Source organism: Neopelma chrysocephalum, unplaced genomic scaffold (genome assembly GCF_003984885.1).
Source record: "Neopelma chrysocephalum unplaced genomic scaffold, ASM398488v2 Primary Assembly neopelma1_159, whole genome shotgun sequence".
NCBI classification, from domain to species: Eukaryota; Metazoa; Chordata; class Aves; order Passeriformes; family Pipridae; genus Neopelma; species Neopelma chrysocephalum.
The window spans coordinates 1,293,263-1,312,532 of NW_020897821.1; the positions used below are offsets into that span (position 1 = coordinate 1,293,263).

At 37.7% G+C, this 19,270-nt stretch overlaps 2 protein-coding genes across 4 annotated transcripts in view; both read left to right on the top strand.

The window, feature by feature from the left end:
* CEP89 (centrosomal protein 89) overlaps window positions 1-252 on the top strand; it is a 28,732-nt gene extending 28,480 nt beyond the window's left edge. For all 3 annotated transcript variants that reach the window (XM_027701513.1, XM_027701514.1, XM_027701515.1), the window contains one exon: window positions 35-252. The gene's annotated coding sequence lies outside the window, so the exon portion shown is untranslated. The remainder of the gene's footprint in view (window positions 1-34) is intronic.
* A 6,020-nt stretch (window positions 253-6,272) lies between these two features.
* SLC7A9 (solute carrier family 7 member 9) overlaps window positions 6,273-19,270 on the top strand; it is a 14,492-nt gene continuing 1,494 nt past the window's right edge. The window contains exons 1-13 of the mRNA XM_027701553.1: window positions 6,273-6,393; window positions 7,004-7,288; window positions 7,478-7,604; window positions 8,769-8,916; window positions 9,834-10,076; window positions 11,693-11,818; window positions 12,150-12,249; window positions 13,632-13,676; window positions 14,010-14,133; window positions 16,668-16,771; window positions 17,592-17,688; window positions 18,419-18,568; window positions 19,145-19,267. Coding sequence (XP_027557354.1) covers window positions 7,500-7,604; window positions 8,769-8,916; window positions 9,834-10,076; window positions 11,693-11,818; window positions 12,150-12,249; window positions 13,632-13,676; window positions 14,010-14,133; window positions 16,668-16,771; window positions 17,592-17,688; window positions 18,419-18,568; window positions 19,145-19,267 — 1,365 coding nt within the window. The 5' untranslated portion in view covers window positions 6,273-6,393; window positions 7,004-7,288; window positions 7,478-7,499. The remainder of the gene's footprint in view (window positions 6,394-7,003; window positions 7,289-7,477; window positions 7,605-8,768; window positions 8,917-9,833; window positions 10,077-11,692; window positions 11,819-12,149; window positions 12,250-13,631; window positions 13,677-14,009; window positions 14,134-16,667; window positions 16,772-17,591; window positions 17,689-18,418; window positions 18,569-19,144; window positions 19,268-19,270) is intronic.

Genomic DNA, 19,270 nt, shown 5'->3' on the forward strand with positions numbered 1-19,270 from the left:
CAGGAGCCTGAATGCACAACTGTCCACTCCACAGGTTTACAGGAGCCCAGGTGTTGGGAAGGTCCTGCTGGAGTTTTGCCAAGGGGATGAGTTGCCAGCACAGGGTGCAGTTCTTTAGATTGTCTTGTTCATTCTGCTTCAAAAGCCACCTTTTTTCCAGAGCATTCTCTGCAGCAGTGACAGCCTCTAGATTATTGATGCCTGTTTGTCTGAGCTTTCATAATTGTTGATTTTTCACAATTTTGCACGTCAGCTTTGTGGTACTATCTATTAGTATGAAATGACTTTATTTTGGATTTACTTATAACTTGCTGGATCAGCTTTTTGCTTTGCTTCATTTTCATAACAAAACCTAAATGGTACCAGGAAACTGTAGCAGTAAAAAAGCCTATAACTCTCATAGTTATGTAATATTAAAAATAATGAAGAATTTCATTGGCTTTGACCAAAGTTGAGGAAAAGAGCAGAAAACCAAGTTAAATACCAAAAGGAACACATCCTGTTTGTGTCCAGAAAGGTTCCTGTGGTATTTTCCTTCAGGGCAAGGCCATGACTCAGCAGAACAGCATTATTCAGGTCAGGGTGGGGAGAGCACCTTGTGTCACATCACACCTCGATGTCCAAAGCCCTGTGTCTTTGACAGGAATAAAACAAGTGCAACAACCTTACTGGCTCATCAAGAGAGACCTTCAGCACCCAGAGTCACTCAGGCACTATCAGAACCACTATCTCACAGCCCTACTATCTCAAGGTCTCAACCTTCAAATCCTTTCATTCCCTTGGCTTTTTCAACTTGATTATTTTAGGATTCTGTGCCTCAAAATAGCACCCAGAAACTATTTTTAAACACAGCCTTAAATCCCTGTGTTAATATGTGAAGTTGTCAGGGGAATGGTCTGTTGCTAAACCAGTTCTGTCTCCTGTCTTCCTTGAATTTTTTAAAAACTGATTTGAAATGTCAGGTGTGAAATACCTCTTCAGACAAGTCAGACACAGGCAACACAAACACAGGCAATACACTCCCCTGGTTTCCACACAAGCTCCAATCTGCAGGTGTCCTTACAGGGACCCTGAAAGAGCATCCAGCATGGCTGTACCCACAGTTTGTCATGTTTTTAAAGGCAGATTTTGAAAAGGAAGCCTCTCATACCATGTTTTATAATGCAAGCATCTCTGAGTATGAAACTACAAATTCGGAACTGCACATGTAAATTATTTACATATTCTCATGGTTTTAATTGCCCTTTTGAATATGTCTCAAGAGTTTGTAAAAATAAGCAGCTTCATGGGGGAGAAACTATCATACTGGTAATTCCTCAGAACTAGAAGCAGGACTTTCAAAACCCATTCAAGTGTGAATGTGTTGGAATTTTGCTTGGTATTGAAGAGAACTCTACCTTAAACCCCCAGAACATAATGAGATTTTTAAATCATAGCTTTACCTTGTTTCATAGACACTACACTAAATTTAGATGCTACACTAAAGAAATTATGTGACTGTTTTATTCTACTACAAAAACTCTACCCATGTCAGATTATCATTTTCTGTTACTCACCCAACATCAGCAACTTGCTGTTTTCCCCTGACTACAGCTGACAGAGCATCCTGATTCCCATATGTTCCACCTGCCTTCCAGTTACAGCATCTTCCAGTCTGTAAACTGAGCCCATGAAGTAGTTCCAGCTTCTTTTCCCAAGGCAACATAAAAACATGCAGCATTCTTCCATTCCTACCAAGAAACTGAGAAAACAATTCAAGATTTCTGGGTTTCACGTTGAGGTTTCGTTGCTGAATGCACAGAGTGTGTTCCCTCCATGATAACTGACCGTAATTTTCCCTAGAAAAACATTTGGATTAAATGATTAAATAATGTGATTATATATTCAAAAAACAAGCATTGCTACCACCTTTCCAAAACCACAACCACAGGAGAGTCTGCAGTAAAGCTCAGTACTTCCAGTGCATTTGCCAACTACTGCTAAAATATATCAGCATTACTTCTTACTCCACTGGCAGAGCAGAGCATCTCATTTTCTGTGCTTCAGCTGTTGTGTGAATATGAGGGAGAGTCAGGCACTCAGCAGTCAAATTAAGGTGTGTTCCAAAGTCTTGTGAACTGGCAGGGAATTGGGGCATCCTTACCTTATCATTTTCCAGTTTCCAGATAACTTCCCCCTGCCCATTAACAAGTCATTTAAACCCAACTGTTTTCTTTTTCCCTACATCTTTATTTTCAAGCCAGAAAGGTGCTGTTATCTTCCAGGCCAGAAAATTGCCTTTCAGCAGCTCAGAAGAGAGAACCTCCTAAGACTTCTTCACCATGAGAAATTCATCCTGGCACATTATATGACATCAGGAGTTCTAAGGGCTTTTCTCCTGGGACTACAAATCCTCGGTTGGTCAGGCCTAACCCTTCCATTTTAGGAGAGCTCTAAGCACTCATCCTATTCCACAAATTTAATGTAAATCAGTATGGTAAAAATTCCACACTGTTAACCTGCTTGAATCTAGAAAAGCAGATGCATTTTGAAGGCTTCTTTGCCTTTAAAAATATGGTTTCTCAGTGAGTGAGTTCTCCAGATTTTTTTTTTAGCCCTGAACGTTTTTTTCCTGTACTAAATTTATTTCAGCATACCTGTATAAGCACATGTTCAGATATAAAACAGAGAGAGAGATTTTAGCAATTAAAATTGTTTTATACCTCAAATGTCTGGATTTGGTAAAAATAAAACGAAGCTTCAAAAGTAGCACAGAAGATCACACGGAGTGCTTGAGTATTCACTGCTTCCTTCCTCAGCTGGAGGTGGGCACAGGACAGGTGCAGATGCTCTTCCAAAGCCAGTGTTATCTGGAAATCCCTCCTTAGTGAAAGGCCAGTGGAATGCAAACCTGAGTTTTGGACTCAAAAAGGAGATCAAAGCCAGGCCTGGTTCTTCAAGGGAAAAAGGTGAGGAGCTGGCTGTGCATGAGAGGAATCACTGACAGATCAGGCTTTGAAACACTGGGGAAAACTGAAATCTTTGAAGAAAACCAGCGTGACATACTCAGGCTAATTTTCTTCAGAGGCCATTAAAATTCCTTCAGAACATCCTTAAGAAGAGACTCCTTGATTTTTTGTGACCTTTTGGATAGAAAACCATACCCAGCCTTTAGAAGTTTATCGAGAGTCTCTGAACAGCTGTGCTTAAAAACTACATGAGACAAACAAAACTCTGTCTTTAGACTAAAGACTGTGCAGGTCTAGTACAAAACCTTTAGCAAACCTGAAGATCTTTTCTAAAGCATTATTTGTCACAGAGACAAAAGCAACTGCACTGTAACCAAGAACTGAGTAGGGAAAAAATAAGGGTATTTAGATCCCATCTACTCTATGGGCATTAGGAACTACAGTCATCTAATATTTTCTGTTGACTCCCACAAGATGTAAAGATCTTGCAAGCCAGTGGCATCACCACAGCTATTAAAAAAGACTGTTTTCTTATATTCCACTTGCAGCATTCCTGCAATTACTCAGTAAAAAAAAATGCTTTTAAGGATGACAGGAGTGAGATCACATCTTAGGGCACATCTGTGAACGGTGGGATTCAAAGAAGAGCAAATGCAAGGGAACAGCCTGGTGCTCTGATGGAGTAACCTGTGAGCAGCAAGGTTAGAATGGAAAGTATCCCCTCTGAGATACTGCTAAGCTACAATTAAAAGCTGCTGGTTAGGATGATCCTCATTTGCTTTAGTATTGGTCAAAGCAGAACGTGCTTTAAAGCAATAAATACCAACCCTGACAAACATTAACCTTTATTATTAGTGACTAGTGATAATAAAAGGTGTATTTAGACACTGTGCCATTGCCATTTCCTGAATTAAAGTTGAAAATTACTTTTTACGATTTAAGGATCTAACTGCAGTGTTTAAATAGGAGCAGCCTGCACAGTGTTTGCCTCTGTAGTCCCTTGGAATTTGAACTCCTTATCCCTTCATCTGTGTGAGATCCTTATCCCTTCATCCCTGTTTGAGAGGGAAGGAGTCTTTTCCCATGGCTGTAAAATGCCATTTCTCTTGTCCCTGAAGAAAATAACATGGGAATCCTTGAAATCGATGTTTACCTTTTCCTTCAGTGGCTGAGGAAAAGAAGGATTGCTGGTAGAATTGCAACTCCTTTAATAAGTTTACCAAGGCATTCCAAAAAGATTAACCCTTAAAACAAAATTAGACCATAAATGAAAATGCTTTCCTATTTTATAAGGAAACACAGACTAGTTAAGGTCAAGTCACTGCAGAGACTTTAATCACCTCTTGAACAGGTGGGAACTCTCCAGATCCACGTTCCAGGTTAACTAAAGAAGCCAATTGCTTAGGCAAAAACTCAAACACCATATTTTCAATGTTGCCCCTATTGTCTCTGAAGAAATCAAGTGGAGTAAAGATCTGATGCAGAAAGAAAAGGCAACCAAAACATCTGCACAAAAAACCCAAAGATCGTTACACCACATAAAAAAAAAATCCTAAGCAAAACTTTACTTAACACAGCATTAAAGATGACATATTCCATTATCTTTTCATCCAAATTACATATGTGTTTTTTCCTCTTTTTGTTGGTCTGGAAATTCCAGGGTAGAGTTGATGTGATGCTTCATTTGGAGGTCAAAGTCAGCCCCATAATATGACCCACCTTCATTTTTTCTTTTCACATTAACTATTTCAATAGTCTCTGTGTGGCATTTCAGGAATGATAAAAAGATTATAAATCTTCATTTCAAAATTATCAGCTGTAGAGAACACAGAAGTACATGACATAATATCCAACCCCAAAAGAGGGAGCTGAAGTCAAAGGATATGAAAACATTATCTTATTTAACCTTATGTCACAATTGCAATGAAAAATACTGTCAAAGTCCCTGTAAAAGATGCAAAAAAAAGAAATAAATACCTGCCTCTTCATATGCTTGTAGTAAGACTATCATTTTAACATGTTTTATTATCTTAATCTGCAGGGGGGAAAAAGAACTTTTGTCTGACCATTTTTCGTGTGGTATTTTTTCCACCAAAAGGTATTTAAGATGGAAGAGCTTCTCTTGTAGCTTAACCCTATTCTTGTGAGAATTAAACAAAAAAACCCCCAAAGACAAGAAAAAGACAGTGACTAAAAAACACACCTCTGGGGTTTTTTTCAGTCCTGACTTTACTTTGCAACCTCAGTCTTGGAGAAAGCCATTCCCAGCGCTGTCTGACTGAACCACCCCAAAACACGGCAAATATAAACAAGTGTTTCACGTGTTCTCAGAGTCCATTTTTAGTCACAGATTTACATCATCGCTGCAGAGGGAATTCCTGGTGATCAAGCGTGTGTGCTTAAACAGGCTAAAAAAAAAGAAATGTGAGCAAAACAACTGTCAAACCGTGCTCGGGATGGTTTTGTTTGGTCTTATTTCCAGCCCTGCACTACCTGTTCACGAGGCATTGTGTTAACAAGATAACAAATGTTAACATCAGATGTTAACATCATCTCTTAGCTGCTAACAGTTGATGTTAATTGAAAAAAGTCAGCTGCGGTTCGAGGGGGCGGATCAGGACTCAGTGGTTTGAATGTCATACAGCAAAGGAGCTGTTTGTACAACTACATTGCTAAAAACAAATGATTAACACAATTAAGGAGTTGGTTTGCAAGTATTTCAGGGATGATTAGCTCGAAGAAGTTACCTTATTCCAGAATGCAGGATAACAGTACTTTTTTCCCTGGATGTACAACTGTATAGAAATAGAGAATGGCATTTTTCATTAAAGCAAGGTTTTGAAATATTTACAGAAATGGAAAATACTTGTAACTGCAAGCAAAGGGAACACAAGGTGCCCACTCAGCTGCCTCAGGTTAATGAAAAACATTTCTGCTCACACCTCTCTACTGTCTCAAGATAAAAACATCAACTATTTTTATAGGATGCAACCGACATCTGGACAGATGGTTTTAATACACCCATAAAAGGACAATTACTTCAAGGTTGCCTTTCCAAAGCATTTCTAAATTAGCAACTGCTTGGTATAAGGATCATCAAAATAGACCCTCCAAACGATGGTTCACTCTCACTCTGTGACACACCAGGCACTGGATAAACATTCTCAAAAACGGAACAAAGATGGTTTTTTCTTTTTTTTAAAGATAAACTAATTGGGCTGTCGGTTTACCTGGGGTTCCTATCTCAAAGCTTTTTGGTCGAGAATGGGTTTAATGATTGTCTTTTATAACCTTTGTACTTAATCTGCTGCTGCTTTCTGCAGATTCTGGTTTCAGACTTGGACGTGCCTTGCTGTGTAAAACTGCCTGGGAAATCTGATGGGAGAAACATCCTAGACAAAGATTCCTGGACCTGAGTAACACCAAACAAATATAAATAAATAAGGTAAGCAAACCCAAGAATTGCTAAAGGTGATCATTGAAACATGACTTTAAAGAGAGAATTTGGGCACAAAGTTGTAAAGAAGATCAGTGACCCAAACCCTGCATTCCTCATGTGGGCAATTTTCTATCATAGCTTTAGTCTTAAAGTTAGATTTTTTTTTTTAATATTTAATTCAAAACATAAACTCGATGTCTTTATAGCCCAAATTTTTCTGAGGACCAACAATACTGAGAGAGGTGTTCTGTCAATTTAAAATGCTACAGCTTTTGTAGCCAATTACTACTTTATTTCCAAAACCACTCCAGCTTAAGTTGCCTAATCTTTTCTGAATTACTGTCTGGATAACTGCAAAATGATCTTCAACATTCAGATTCTAGTAATTACAGTTGTAGTGTCTTAGGAGAGAAGAGACTTTTGACTGAATCCACTTTGGAGACTCAGGACCTGACCTGATGCATTTCCTTCACTATCTCAGGTTGTATTTTAGACAAATACAAGGACAAACAAGCAAAATCCTCAGCGGAAAAAAAAATCACAAATTTAAACTTGAAAACATTCGTTCTAACAAACATTACATTACAGGACAAATTCTAATTCTAATTCTATACAGGACAAAACACTGAGTGCAAAGAGCTGCTAATTAGGCAATTACAGCAGCCCACACTTGGTTTAGCAGATACTCCAAGCACCTCCAAGGAACCGGGACAAGGCCTAATTTAATGAAGATCAGAAAGAGGGTCTCCTAGATAAGAAGCAGCCCAGCTTTTGGAAGAAAGATAAAATCTGACTGGACCACTAGAGGAATTCCAAGGAAGGACTGGCTATAAAAGCAAGATCATTCCAGTGAGGATATCCTGGAAACTGAATGTAACCCCACACAGACATTCCCTGCCAGGTGGGTATGAGGAAAATCCACAGCAAGTGGTCGTTGGATGGGAGTCCTTTTGCCTCTGAGTGTGTGCTTTTGCTTTTTTTTTTTTATTTTCCGGCAATATTTTACCTCCAGTATTTTGGACCCACATATATCAGCAAAACTCAAGCAAGCAATGTGCTAGAGTTGAGAATTTTGGTTTTATTTCCTTAGAGATTTCAACGAGAAAAACCTAATGGGTGACGAAGGCTTGAGGAAAAGAAAAGGAGAGGACAAAGGAAGAGGGGACGCACAATCCATTCAGAGTCATGAACCCCAAACGACGAACCTACAAAAACAGGCAAAACTTTTTCTTTTCCCCCTTTGGTCCGTGTGTGAGGGGCTGGCAGAGGGAGGCAGAAGTGCGTATTTGTGCACAAAACCCACAACTATGTCCCAGTTTAGCAGTGATGTGCTAATATCTCACCTGGTTGTTTTTCATTTCCAGAAACTGCTAATTACTGTAGTTAAAAAGCTCTGATATAAACCAAGAGAAAACTAACAATATGTTTTCAAGTCTTTGAAGTTATCAGATAGAAAAACAATTCGAATTTGGTCAACTGAGGCACTTCTTAAACTTCCTTTTTTTTTTTTCCCCCACGTGTATTTCTCAGGGGTTGCAGTGGGTTGTTCAGCTCATTGTTTCTGAACGTTTCTTGGTGTATACTAAGAAACATTCAGAAATAGGCACTGGTACTCAAAGACAAGTGAAAATCTGTCTCCTCCAAAAAATTAGAGATGCTTTAGACAACAGTTGTGTCACTTGCTCTCAGGAGAGGGTGGAATTCTTCTTTAAATTTAAGCAACCTGCAAAAAGATTCTTTATGTGGTTTTAGTTTGGTGCCAAGACTGGAAAAAATACTGATGTTATTAGAGTAGCCATAATATCAGGAAAAAATAAGTAGCCTGTGGCACTTGTTTTAGCAGAACATGCCTCAGATTTCAGTGGTTTCATGTAACATGTAGGTCACTAACAAAATCAGAACATGATCTTATCACCACCTATGGGTATGGAGATAATTCCTGTGCACAAATACCTAAAGCAAGGAGAGGAGAACAACTGCTCAACGACAAAAAATGGACTCCATCCATAAAAGACAATTTCTGAAGCTTAGAAAATTCAGAATTCAACAAGTGCTCATAAAAGAATTTCAGTGTTTAATCAGAGAGGAAAGGGGAAGTTCACCTGTACAAGGTTTGATTTGAGACTCAATGCAAAAGACAGTTTAATAAAGGAAATACACAGGCAGGCAAAATCCAAAGAGGTGTACTTTAGAAAACAGCAGGGGTGGGCCACATGGGCATCTTGGAAAGAAGAGTGAAACTTCATAAAATAGTTTAATAAATTTCTTTCTAGAACTTATATGTTAAAAACTGCTAAAAATAAGTCAGTAATGACAATGACTGTAGTTCTATGATACTGAACTAGAAATGACTCACAGAAAAGGTCTCATTTCATTTCCAGGTGGGCCTCATCAGCGGGATCTGTATGATTGTCGGGACAATTATTGGGTCAGGGATCTTTGTTTCTCCCAAATCAGTCCTTGCCAATGTTGAAGCTGTGGGTCCTTGTTTAACCATCTGGGCAGCCTGTGGAGTTCTGGCAACATTAGGTAAAGGAGTCAACAAAGAATCTGAATCTTTGCCTAAATCTTTATATCTACTGCTTCTGCAGACAGCTCTCATGTCACAAATTAGCTAAAATCAATGAAATACTGATGTATATATGCATAGCAGCACTGGGCCATAAATTTAAAATGTGCTGTTTATAAAAGATAAATTAAGTTTCTAAAATTGCAAATCACACTCTCAATTTATTTTGAAATCAACTTTTAGTTTTGCTGGCTGCAGCCACTGACTGTAATAAAGAGAATACTCTTCTACTTAAATCACTGGCAAAATGTGACATTTCCTGGCAGTCAGCTGGGTGCTTCTGCTGGTTTTCTACCTGTGTAATTCTAATTCTATTATCTGAAAATTTAGCACTAAGCACCTCCAAATATTTCAAGAAGTAAAACATTGAGCACTGTATCAGGGGACACAGCATAGAAAAAAACCTTAATGCAAGATGCCAGACACAGCAACAGAGCTGGAAGTGTCCCTGTACTTTAATGTTGAGCTTAGCAGACGTGTTGCTTCAAAATTGTGCAGCAAGTCTGTTTTTTTCAGGTTTCCAAAAGGAATGTCAGCAAGTGCAGTTCTCACTTAAATGCTTCTTCCAGTGTTGGTTTCTTAAACATAAATCTAATATGAAATGAGAATGTTTGTGCTGGTTTTGGCCAAGTCTTAAACACCAGCAGTAGGAATTTTTGGACTGTATCTTATTAATTTCAGGGTATTTTTTCCAATTGCTCGCAAGTAATTAAAATTTAATTTTTGCATATACAGTAAAATATACAGAAACGTGAAGAGAGTAATGATGTAGATATCAATTTCCTTAACTTTTCTACCTGTTAAAAAGTGATCAGCTGTTCTAGGCAGTCACAGGTTCAAAAGGGCACGACCTCACCCTGCTCCTCTCCTTGCTCAGGTGCCCTTTGCTTTGCGGAGCTCGGAACGATGATCACGAAATCTGGAGGAGAATATCCTTACCTCATGGAGGCATTTGGCCCCATTCCAGCATTCCTCTTTTCCTGGACGAGTTTAGTGGTCACCAAACCCAGCTCCTTTGCCATCATCTGTCTCAGCTTTGCAGAATATGCCTCAGCTCCTTTTTACCCAGGCTGTGATCCACCCCGGGCTGTCATCAAGTGTCTTGCAGCAGCAGCCATTGGTAAGAGTCCCACTTTTTAAAGACATCATCATCATCATGGTCAGGTTTCGCGAAGGAAGATTTGGGAAGGGCTCTACCCATGTTTGTTACAAGTGCGTTGGTGGCTAAAAAGGCCAATACAAGACAGGCACGACCGGTTGCAAAAGGCACAGCAGAAAGACTCCTTAGGTGGTAAATTCTGCAAGACACGATTCTTTCTGTGTTGTCTTTTCTCCTCTAGAGTGATCCTGGTGCTTTCTCAAAACATCAGCAGCGTTATAGATGGTGTGTCTCCAGAGCTCCCGATTGGAGGCCAGAGTAGACCAGTTCTGTTGGTCAATGTGGCCAAGGCTGAGATGTTGTTTCAGGGAGTCCTTGTATCTCCTCTTTGGGGCTCCTCTCTTGCAGCAGCCATTGGCAAGTTCACCATAAAGCAGGATCTTAGGGAGGTGGTGGTTGGTCCTTCATCCTGGAGACGTGCCCTGCCCAGCACAGCTGTGTTCTCACAACATGGCCTCAATACTTGTGATTGCTGCCTGTTCAAGAACAGATGTATTGGTCACATAATCTGCCCAGTGGATGTTTAGGATTGTACGGAGGCAGCGTTGATGGAAGCGTTCTAGAAGTCGCAGGTGGTGGCAGTAGATGACCCATGATTCGGAACCATATAAGAGAGTAGACAGCACTATGGCTCTGGAAACACTGATCTTGGTACTTTTCTTCAAGTGTTTATTTTGCCAAACTCTTTTATGAAGCTTTCTGAAGGCACTATATGCCTTCGCTAACCTGTTGTCCATCTCCCCGTCAATCTCACCATCCGAGGAGATGAGGCTGCCCAGGTAATTAAACTGCTGGACTGATTTGAGCTCTGATTTGCCAATGGTGATGTGGGGATGATGGGGGACTTCCTGAGGTGCAGGTTGATGGAGAACTTCTGTCTTCTTTAAGCTGACTTCCAGCCCAAAGAGCTCAGCAGCATCTGCAAAGCAGGATGTTAAACGCTGCAGAGCTGCTTCTGTGTGGGCAACAAGGGCAGCGTCATCAGCGTAAAGCAGCTCCTGGACAAGATGGTTTAAGGTCTTAGTATGAAATGTCTTTTAAAGACATATCAGACCCAAAATTGCACAATGACTTGGGTTTGGCCCCATCAGCACCCTGAGACTTCCTGAGCTTCACCTTCACAGAGACACCAGAAATCTTTAAGGCACAGTATAGTGAGTCCTTCCCCTAATAACTAATTCAACAACATATAAAAAGGGGAGGTTTAAAAATGGTTTGCTCCCAGGACAAGGTTCTTTTATTCTTTTTAAAAGATAGATACAGCTGTATAATGAATGCTTATCTCTGGCAGAAAAGGAAGAAATAATAAGCTATTTCTGTACTTATCAGAATGCTGTGCAGCTTCAGTGTATTTTTTTGTTAAGGGCACTCTCAAAATCTAATTCAGAAAAGTGTTTTTCCTCACTATTTTACAAGTTATCCAAACACAGTATGTTAAAAACTCTATATAATATAGTCAGTGTGAGGAAAAAGCAGTACAGTATTTAAGGAGGGGGGTGTGTTTAGGATTAAAGAGGCAACCTTCCTTTCAATTCTGACAAATTTAATGCAAAAAATCCTCATTTTATTTCTTTTAGTGGTAATTACAACTGTGAATTCGCTGAGTGTGAAGGTGGGAAGTTACCTCCAGAATTTTCTCACGGCTGCTAAAATGATCATTGTCACAATCATTATTGTAAGTGGCATTGTTCTCCTTGCACAAGGTAATCAAATATACATTCCTTGAAAAAATTAATTTAGCTTCTGATGTGAGCATTAATAAATTCCCCACTAGTGGAAGAGGCACAGTAATAAGGCACAGCCCCGAATCTCTTTATTCAGGGTTTTAGTTCTGTATCTCTTGGTAATTTCTTTTAGAGAAGGGGGTTGGGTGGGAAATGCAACACTACAGATCAATTAATACCAAAAGGTATAAATTGATTCTAACAGTGAGAAGTTTAAAAACACAAGAAAGATAATGGAATATTTCTTCATCTGACGGGGATTACAAGAATTAGTTTCAACACTGACCCGTAATCTACCTCTTATTTGCAGGAAAAACTGAAAACTTCAAAGATTCTTTCAAGGATAGTAAAATTTCTGTCAGCTCTATCAGTCTGGCATTTTACAATGGACTCTGGGCATATGATGGATGGTAAGGAATCTTTACTAGCCTTTACAGTTACAATTTACCAGCCTTTAACCAGTTCACTCTCTCCCCGTTGAACTCTGGAAAAGTTAACATCTGACTTGTAATTAAGAAGCTCACGATGAATTTTGGAAAAACAACAGCATTGGTTAAAAACCCTCAAAACCTCCACCCCCTTTATTAGTTGTTTATTAGGGAAAGAACTTATTCTAGGTCCTGAAAGTAAAATACATCATATTTTACTAATGAGGGAAATATAACCCAATTTAGTTCCATTGTCTCAGGCAAAATACAGGTTACCCCATCAAATTCCATTTCTTGGGAAATATGTGGTGGTGTTTGATTAGTACAAGAGCACATAGAAAAGAACATTGTATCAGAAGTCATAAGGCTCAACTTGCAGATCTTTTCTTAGGGAATGTCAGTTGGCCCAGGGCTCTGTTGGCACAAATCCATTAATGCTATTCTTAACTGTTCAAACTGCAAAACTCTGCATATAGGTCTGTAGTATGGAAGGAATATATATATATATAAAAATATATATCTTACATATATAATATATATTTTAATATATATTATACTATTGACTTTGTATATATAGATAGATAGATATTGACTTACACCAAAACAAGTCCCACTTAAAAGCTTTTAAAACTGAATTTATTTTTAAATAGGTTACTCTTTCAGTTTCTATTTCCAAGCTTGAGTGTCCCAACTAAGTTTGCTAATTCCAATACTCATGTGGACGTTTTAAGGGGACAAAGAAGCTGGTGCCTAAATAATGATTTGCATATGTAACACCAGGCACTAACATTTGAAAAATTGCCTTTTGAGCTGTAAAAACTGTCTCTTCACATTTTTAGAGTGGAGAAGTAAAAATTTTGTTTCAATCTGGTCTACATGCTGTGGCAAAAATGATTATTTGGAAATTAAAATTCAGATAGGTGTGATCCTTAAAGAGGTTTTCCTTAGAGCCAGTTTTCTAAAGACAGGATGATGAAACATCAGCAGATTTGCTTCACCCCTTGCCCTCAGCACCTTTATGCTTTTATTTGAAAAGACTCAGGTACTGCAAAGCTTGAAGTTAACCTTGTAAATCTGAGATTTCTGCCAAATTTTCCTGTCATTATTCAGGGATATTTTATCCAATATCTCAAAATCTCAGAGATAATGGGGACAGACATGGTGAATCAAGAGGCTGCCATTTGGATGAGAAGCTCACATAGGTTTTGTCCTGCGGTTTTCCCACTTAAAAAGATTGGTTATAGTGGTTTGGGATTTTTTTTAACTGAAAAGGTAAAAAGCAATAACATAAATTAACACCTGACCTCAGAGTATAAAAGTATTTAAACAACAGATTGCTAAAATATGAATCTTTTTCCTTCCAGGAATCAACTCAATTACATAACAGAAGAACTTCAAAATCCTTACAGGTAGGAGAGCACTGTTTCTGTTGGCAAAATTCAAACACTTAATATTTTTCTACAAGCAAGCATATATTTTGGGTTGTTTTTTTTAAAAAGCAGCAGTTATTCAAGGTTTGAGCACTGACAAACAAAGCTAATTTGCATGTATTACGTGCTTTGTGTTTCTGCATAAATTTATATTTTTATAATCCTGATTTCCATAGCTCTGCAGTAAAAAAAAAAAATAAATGTAAATACAACTAAAGAGCATATATGGCAGTGTAAGAGTCCACAGTTTACTGTGACAGCTCTAGAAATGATGCAGCAATGCTGATGGGGTCTTACTTTTGCATTCTTCAGAAATCTCCCGCTCTCTATAATCATTGGGATCCCCTTGGTTACAGTTTGTTACGTTCTGATCAACGTTTCCTATTTCACCGTCATGACTTCGACAGAACTCCTGCAGTCCCAGGCAGTTGCTGTGGTAAGCCACTTTATTTTGGAATAGAGCATCTCAACAGGGCTGTTGTGCATCCCAAAATACACACAGATCATGGAGTTCCTCCTCAGGAACCTGGAATTCTTCTTAATTCACTTCATTTCAGTCTGAGCTATCAGTGTCACCTCCTCCCCCCATTATCTACTGTCATTTCTTACTCTAAGATTTCAGTAATGCTTAATTTCAACAGTAGTTCTGTCATATCCCAATGGGAAAAAGAAAAAAAAAAGGGAGCAAAATAATGGAGTGTTCAGCTAAGGTTTTGTAAACAGTGCAGCTCAGAGGGCTTTCCACAGGCATCAAAGAATGGAAAGAGAAACAACATCTGACAGTTGCTTTGCCCTTTTCAGCATTTTCAGTATTTCTGAGAAAGAAGCACATGCCAAATGACAGTAGATCAAAGTTTGTTGTTCTGGAGATAACAGCAAATAGTCCATAATTCACTTTCACCTTATTCTTTTTGTTGTTGGTGTTTTTTTGTTGTTTTTTTTTCCCCCCTTAACAAATCTGAAAGATACAATTTTTACACTATTGCAAGACATACTATTATAGATAAAATTAAAGATGACATAGATTTCTGAAGTCTTAAAAAAATACAGCTGTCCCCTCAGTTCCACTCAGTAAATTTTCCATGGGACACCTGTCTCTGAAGCAGCTGTTGAGGTCATGCAGCAATTTTTCATGATGTTAGTTTTTGGGGAAAACAAACAGTATGTGACAAGCATGCAAAATACAGCATGGCAGAGTGAAGTACACTGATGTTGAAATACTTAGAAATGTTTAAAAATGAAAGCTTTTCAAATTCAGATCTCCAGTATCTTGTTTGTATCACGAGGTACAGCAATGTACATATCAAATATCTTGTTTAAGAACCAGTCCTCTTCAGCACACCATTAAATTTACAAACTGAACAAAACATCTAGCATTGAACTCATCAGATTAAATTGACAGTATCTCAGACCTGGCACTGAGCAAAAGGACAGAGAGGTCTCTACAGCTGTAAGAACCCTTTGAAACAGCACCGATGTCAGAGCTGTGCAAAAACAAAGCTCTTTTTATGCCTGACTTACTAAACTAAAAAAAAAAAAGTTAACCACCCCCCACCTAAAAACTCAAAAGCTTCCTGTCAAAACCATTTAAATTCAAATTAATTTGCAGTAGGGGAACGTGCCTACATGAGATCTAATCTATCCTGCAGCCACAACTCCCATCCACGGCACAGGTGAGAACTCGATGCAGTGAAGGACCACAGGGAGTTTGTCCCTCGCTGCTCCCCCCCAGGCTCGGGCTGTCACTGCTGCTGTCACTCCCTCTAGAGAGGCTGAGAGCAGCTTGTTGGATGGACAGTGCTCTGCAGCAATGCCATCTTCCTTTTTTGTTTTTTGGCAGACACATCCCAAAGCAGGTGTCTCTAACAGCATTTCATTCCTGTACACTTTCTACATCTGTCTTCCAGTGTTTCCTGCAGGTGCTGCATCTTAAACACCATAACAACAGCACTCCACTCCATTTTATAGAGTGGTCCATGAATTAATCCAGGTCTTCATTTGGCAAAGCATTCTTTAGTAACTACACAAAATGTACAACCTGTTTTTATTGGTAGAATGTCTCAGATACCCATTTACTTCACTTACAAAGAGGATCCAGCATTACTGAATATACCTAAAGTATAGGTATATATATAGTAAACCATATATATAGTAAACCATATATCAAGTATATATATATTTTTATATATATATACACACTATATATATAAAAATAAAATATACCTCAGTATAAGTTGTTAAAATGACAAAAATGGCTCATTTTAATAATTTTAATGGCTCATTTATATATATAGTAAACCACATATATAGTAAACCATATATCAAGTATATATATATTTTATATATATATACACTATATATATACACTATATATATAAAAATAAAATATACCTCAGTATAAGTTGTTAAAATGACAAAAACGGCTCATTTTAATAATTTTAATGGCTCACATATATATAGTAAACCACATATATAGTAAACCATATATCAAGTATATATATATTTTATATATATATACACTATATATATACACTATATATATAAAAATAAAATATACCTCAGTATAAGTTGTTAAAATGACAAAAAGGGCTCATTTTAATAATTTTAATGGCTCATTTATATATATAGTAAACCACATATATAGTAAACCACATATCAAGTATATATAAATTTTATATATATATATACACTATATATATAAAAATAAAATATACCTCAGTATAAGTTGTTAAAATGACAAAAACGGCTCATTTTAATAATTTTAATGGCTCACATATATATAGTAAACCACATATATAGTAAACCATATATCAAGTATATATATTTTATATATAAATATATATACACACTATACATATATATACACTATATATATACACACACACACTATATATATATAAAAAAATAAAATATACCTCAGTATAAGTTGTTATAATGACAAAAATGGCTCATTTTAATCCCATATCCCAGACATTTGGAGACAGAGTCCTTTATCCAGCCTCGTGGATAGTTCCTCTCTTTGTGGCATTTTCTACAATTGGATCTGCCAATGGGACCTGTTTTACTGCAGGCAGGTAAGTTCCTATTCTATTTATCTTCAAGGGACAGTTTTTGAAGGATGGAAAAAATTATACTCACATTTATGTACTCATACACATAAAGACATTCTTCCCATCCACATTATACAAAATGTAATTTAAAAGTACCTGTAAATCTACCTATATTGTTTAGTTTTTAAAAAGAAACAGTGGCTATTCAGGTTTGACAAATTAGAAAATAAGGTCACATTCTTAATTCAAAGCAGGTATAGTACGGAAGGTTTTTGTCACCTCTCATCAATTTTAAAGCTGAGAATTAAACAGTTAAAAATTACCAGTAAGAACATGACTGCACCAGTAAAGGTAAAGGAAACTGGAAAGAGAAGCTATTCCTTTCTATCAGTTGTTTAATGCTTCCATTTACTATTTCAAATATTTTAAAATTTCAAACCCAACTGAATGCAATAGGGCTGTAAAAACCATTTGGTGACAAAAAGTTGTCAAGGTAGCAAATGAAAAAGGAATTAGTTAATTAAAAGGGACACAGTAGGCTACATTTCCCCAAAATAATCTTCTATTAAATGTGCAAACTAATGATTCTGAAATTAGTTTCAAATTTATTATTTTAACACTGGTTAAGAATCAGTTTCTAGCTCACTGCTTTAATACTGGCCATTTCCCTTATTTCAATCCACTGCAAAACTATTTAAAAAGAAAATACTGACCAAATTATAATCAGATCGTAGCCACACAATAAAACAAACCCGAAAATGAATGGTACTCATCTGTTTTTCAGTAATGCCATTTAAAATCTGGGTGCCACACTAACGACCCCTCCTTGTTTTTCTTTTGTTAGACTTGTTTATGTTGCAGGCCGGGAGGGGCACATGCTGAAGGTGTTGTCTTACATCAGTGTTAAACGTTTAACACCAGCCCCTGCCATCATATTTTATGTAAGTATAAATTCTGAGTACAGAGAAACTACCAACAAAAATTCTCCAGCAATACATTTTCTCACAAGCAGTCATGACACACATCTGTGACTATCCAGGCAAGAAAATTGGAAAAAAGACTATATAACCACCCCCCAGCTTCTCCATTTGAATATATTCATTCCAGAACTGGATTTTAAAAATCAAAATGTTTAAGAATCAACAGCATGAAAACAAAAAGTTAAATGGATGATTAGTATAAGGCAATCCTTTCACAGGATGCTCGAAAGCAAGCTCTCACTACCCTGTTTCCTCCATGTAAGAATACACTTACATCTCACTAAAAAAAATTTCAGTCTGTAAATATGTTTTAAAATAAATCTAGAGCATCTTGAGTTTTTTTTATTTTATCTTCAGATAAAATAACAAGATACATTCAACCCCAGGAACATTAAAAACCTAAAACCACATTTTGTATCTTCAAGATAAGGAGTCAACAATAAAACAGATTAATGCACAGAAATTATTAGTCTTTTGACTTAAAATGGAATAAGATTGCACACAAAAGCAACCCCGTGCTGGCAGGATGTGCTCACAGCCTTTAAAGGTGCTGCAACACACTCACACTCCAATGGTTGAGCAAAAGCATTCACAGTTCACCCTTTGGAACACTAAGCACCTGTAGTGACACATTAGTAAAATTCAGCCTTGTTCTGTAATAGACTACATTAATTTTTGTTTTCATTTTTAGGGGGCCATTGCTATTATTTATATCATTCCCGGTGACATTGAGACGCTCATAAATTATTTCAGTTTCGCAGTCTGGATATTTTATGGTTTAACCGTATTTGCACTCATTGTTATGAGGTTTACAAGGAAGGAGCTTGAAAGGCCTATCAGGGTAAGTTCATCATTCCACGTGGCTTTTCCTCCACTCCTATAAACGCTGTAGATGAACTCATCCTAATCATCTGGATATTTAAACAGCATCCTTGGGCAGACTCCTTGTTTTTTTTATCCCCTCACCTGAAACGGAGCCATTTATTTGTAGTTATGCACTAGGAAAAAGCTCATGAGAGCTGAGAAAGGAGTGCATGATGTTGATTTTCACTTGCACAAACCACAGGGCACAAGCCAAATTTCCAGGAATGGGAACCTGCAGTCTGCAGACTACACTGCAAGAGTATCCCAGATAAGAGCTCAGGTCATTCCACTGGAGTTTGGTCCCAGATTCATTAAAATGCAAATTTTTACACTGCAATTGGCAATACTGACAAAGAGATCTCAGCCAATGATTTAGCAGAAGAGTTTTCTCCATCCATATTCTCGCTACTCTTTCAATTGCCCCATCTGATTCCAGACATTTTAAAAGGGAAAAAAAAAATGCATGAGGCAATCCAAATATTCTTTCCTGCAGGCAACTTCTGTCAGACCAGCAAGAGAGTGGAGAAGTGACTGTGTGTTCTGTGCCTTGCAGGTGCCCATCATCATTCCTGTCATAGTGACTCTGGTCTCCATTGTCCTGGTGTTGGCACCAATCATCAGTGCACCTGAACTGGCCTATTTGTACTGTATTTTATTTATACTCAGTGGACTCATAGTT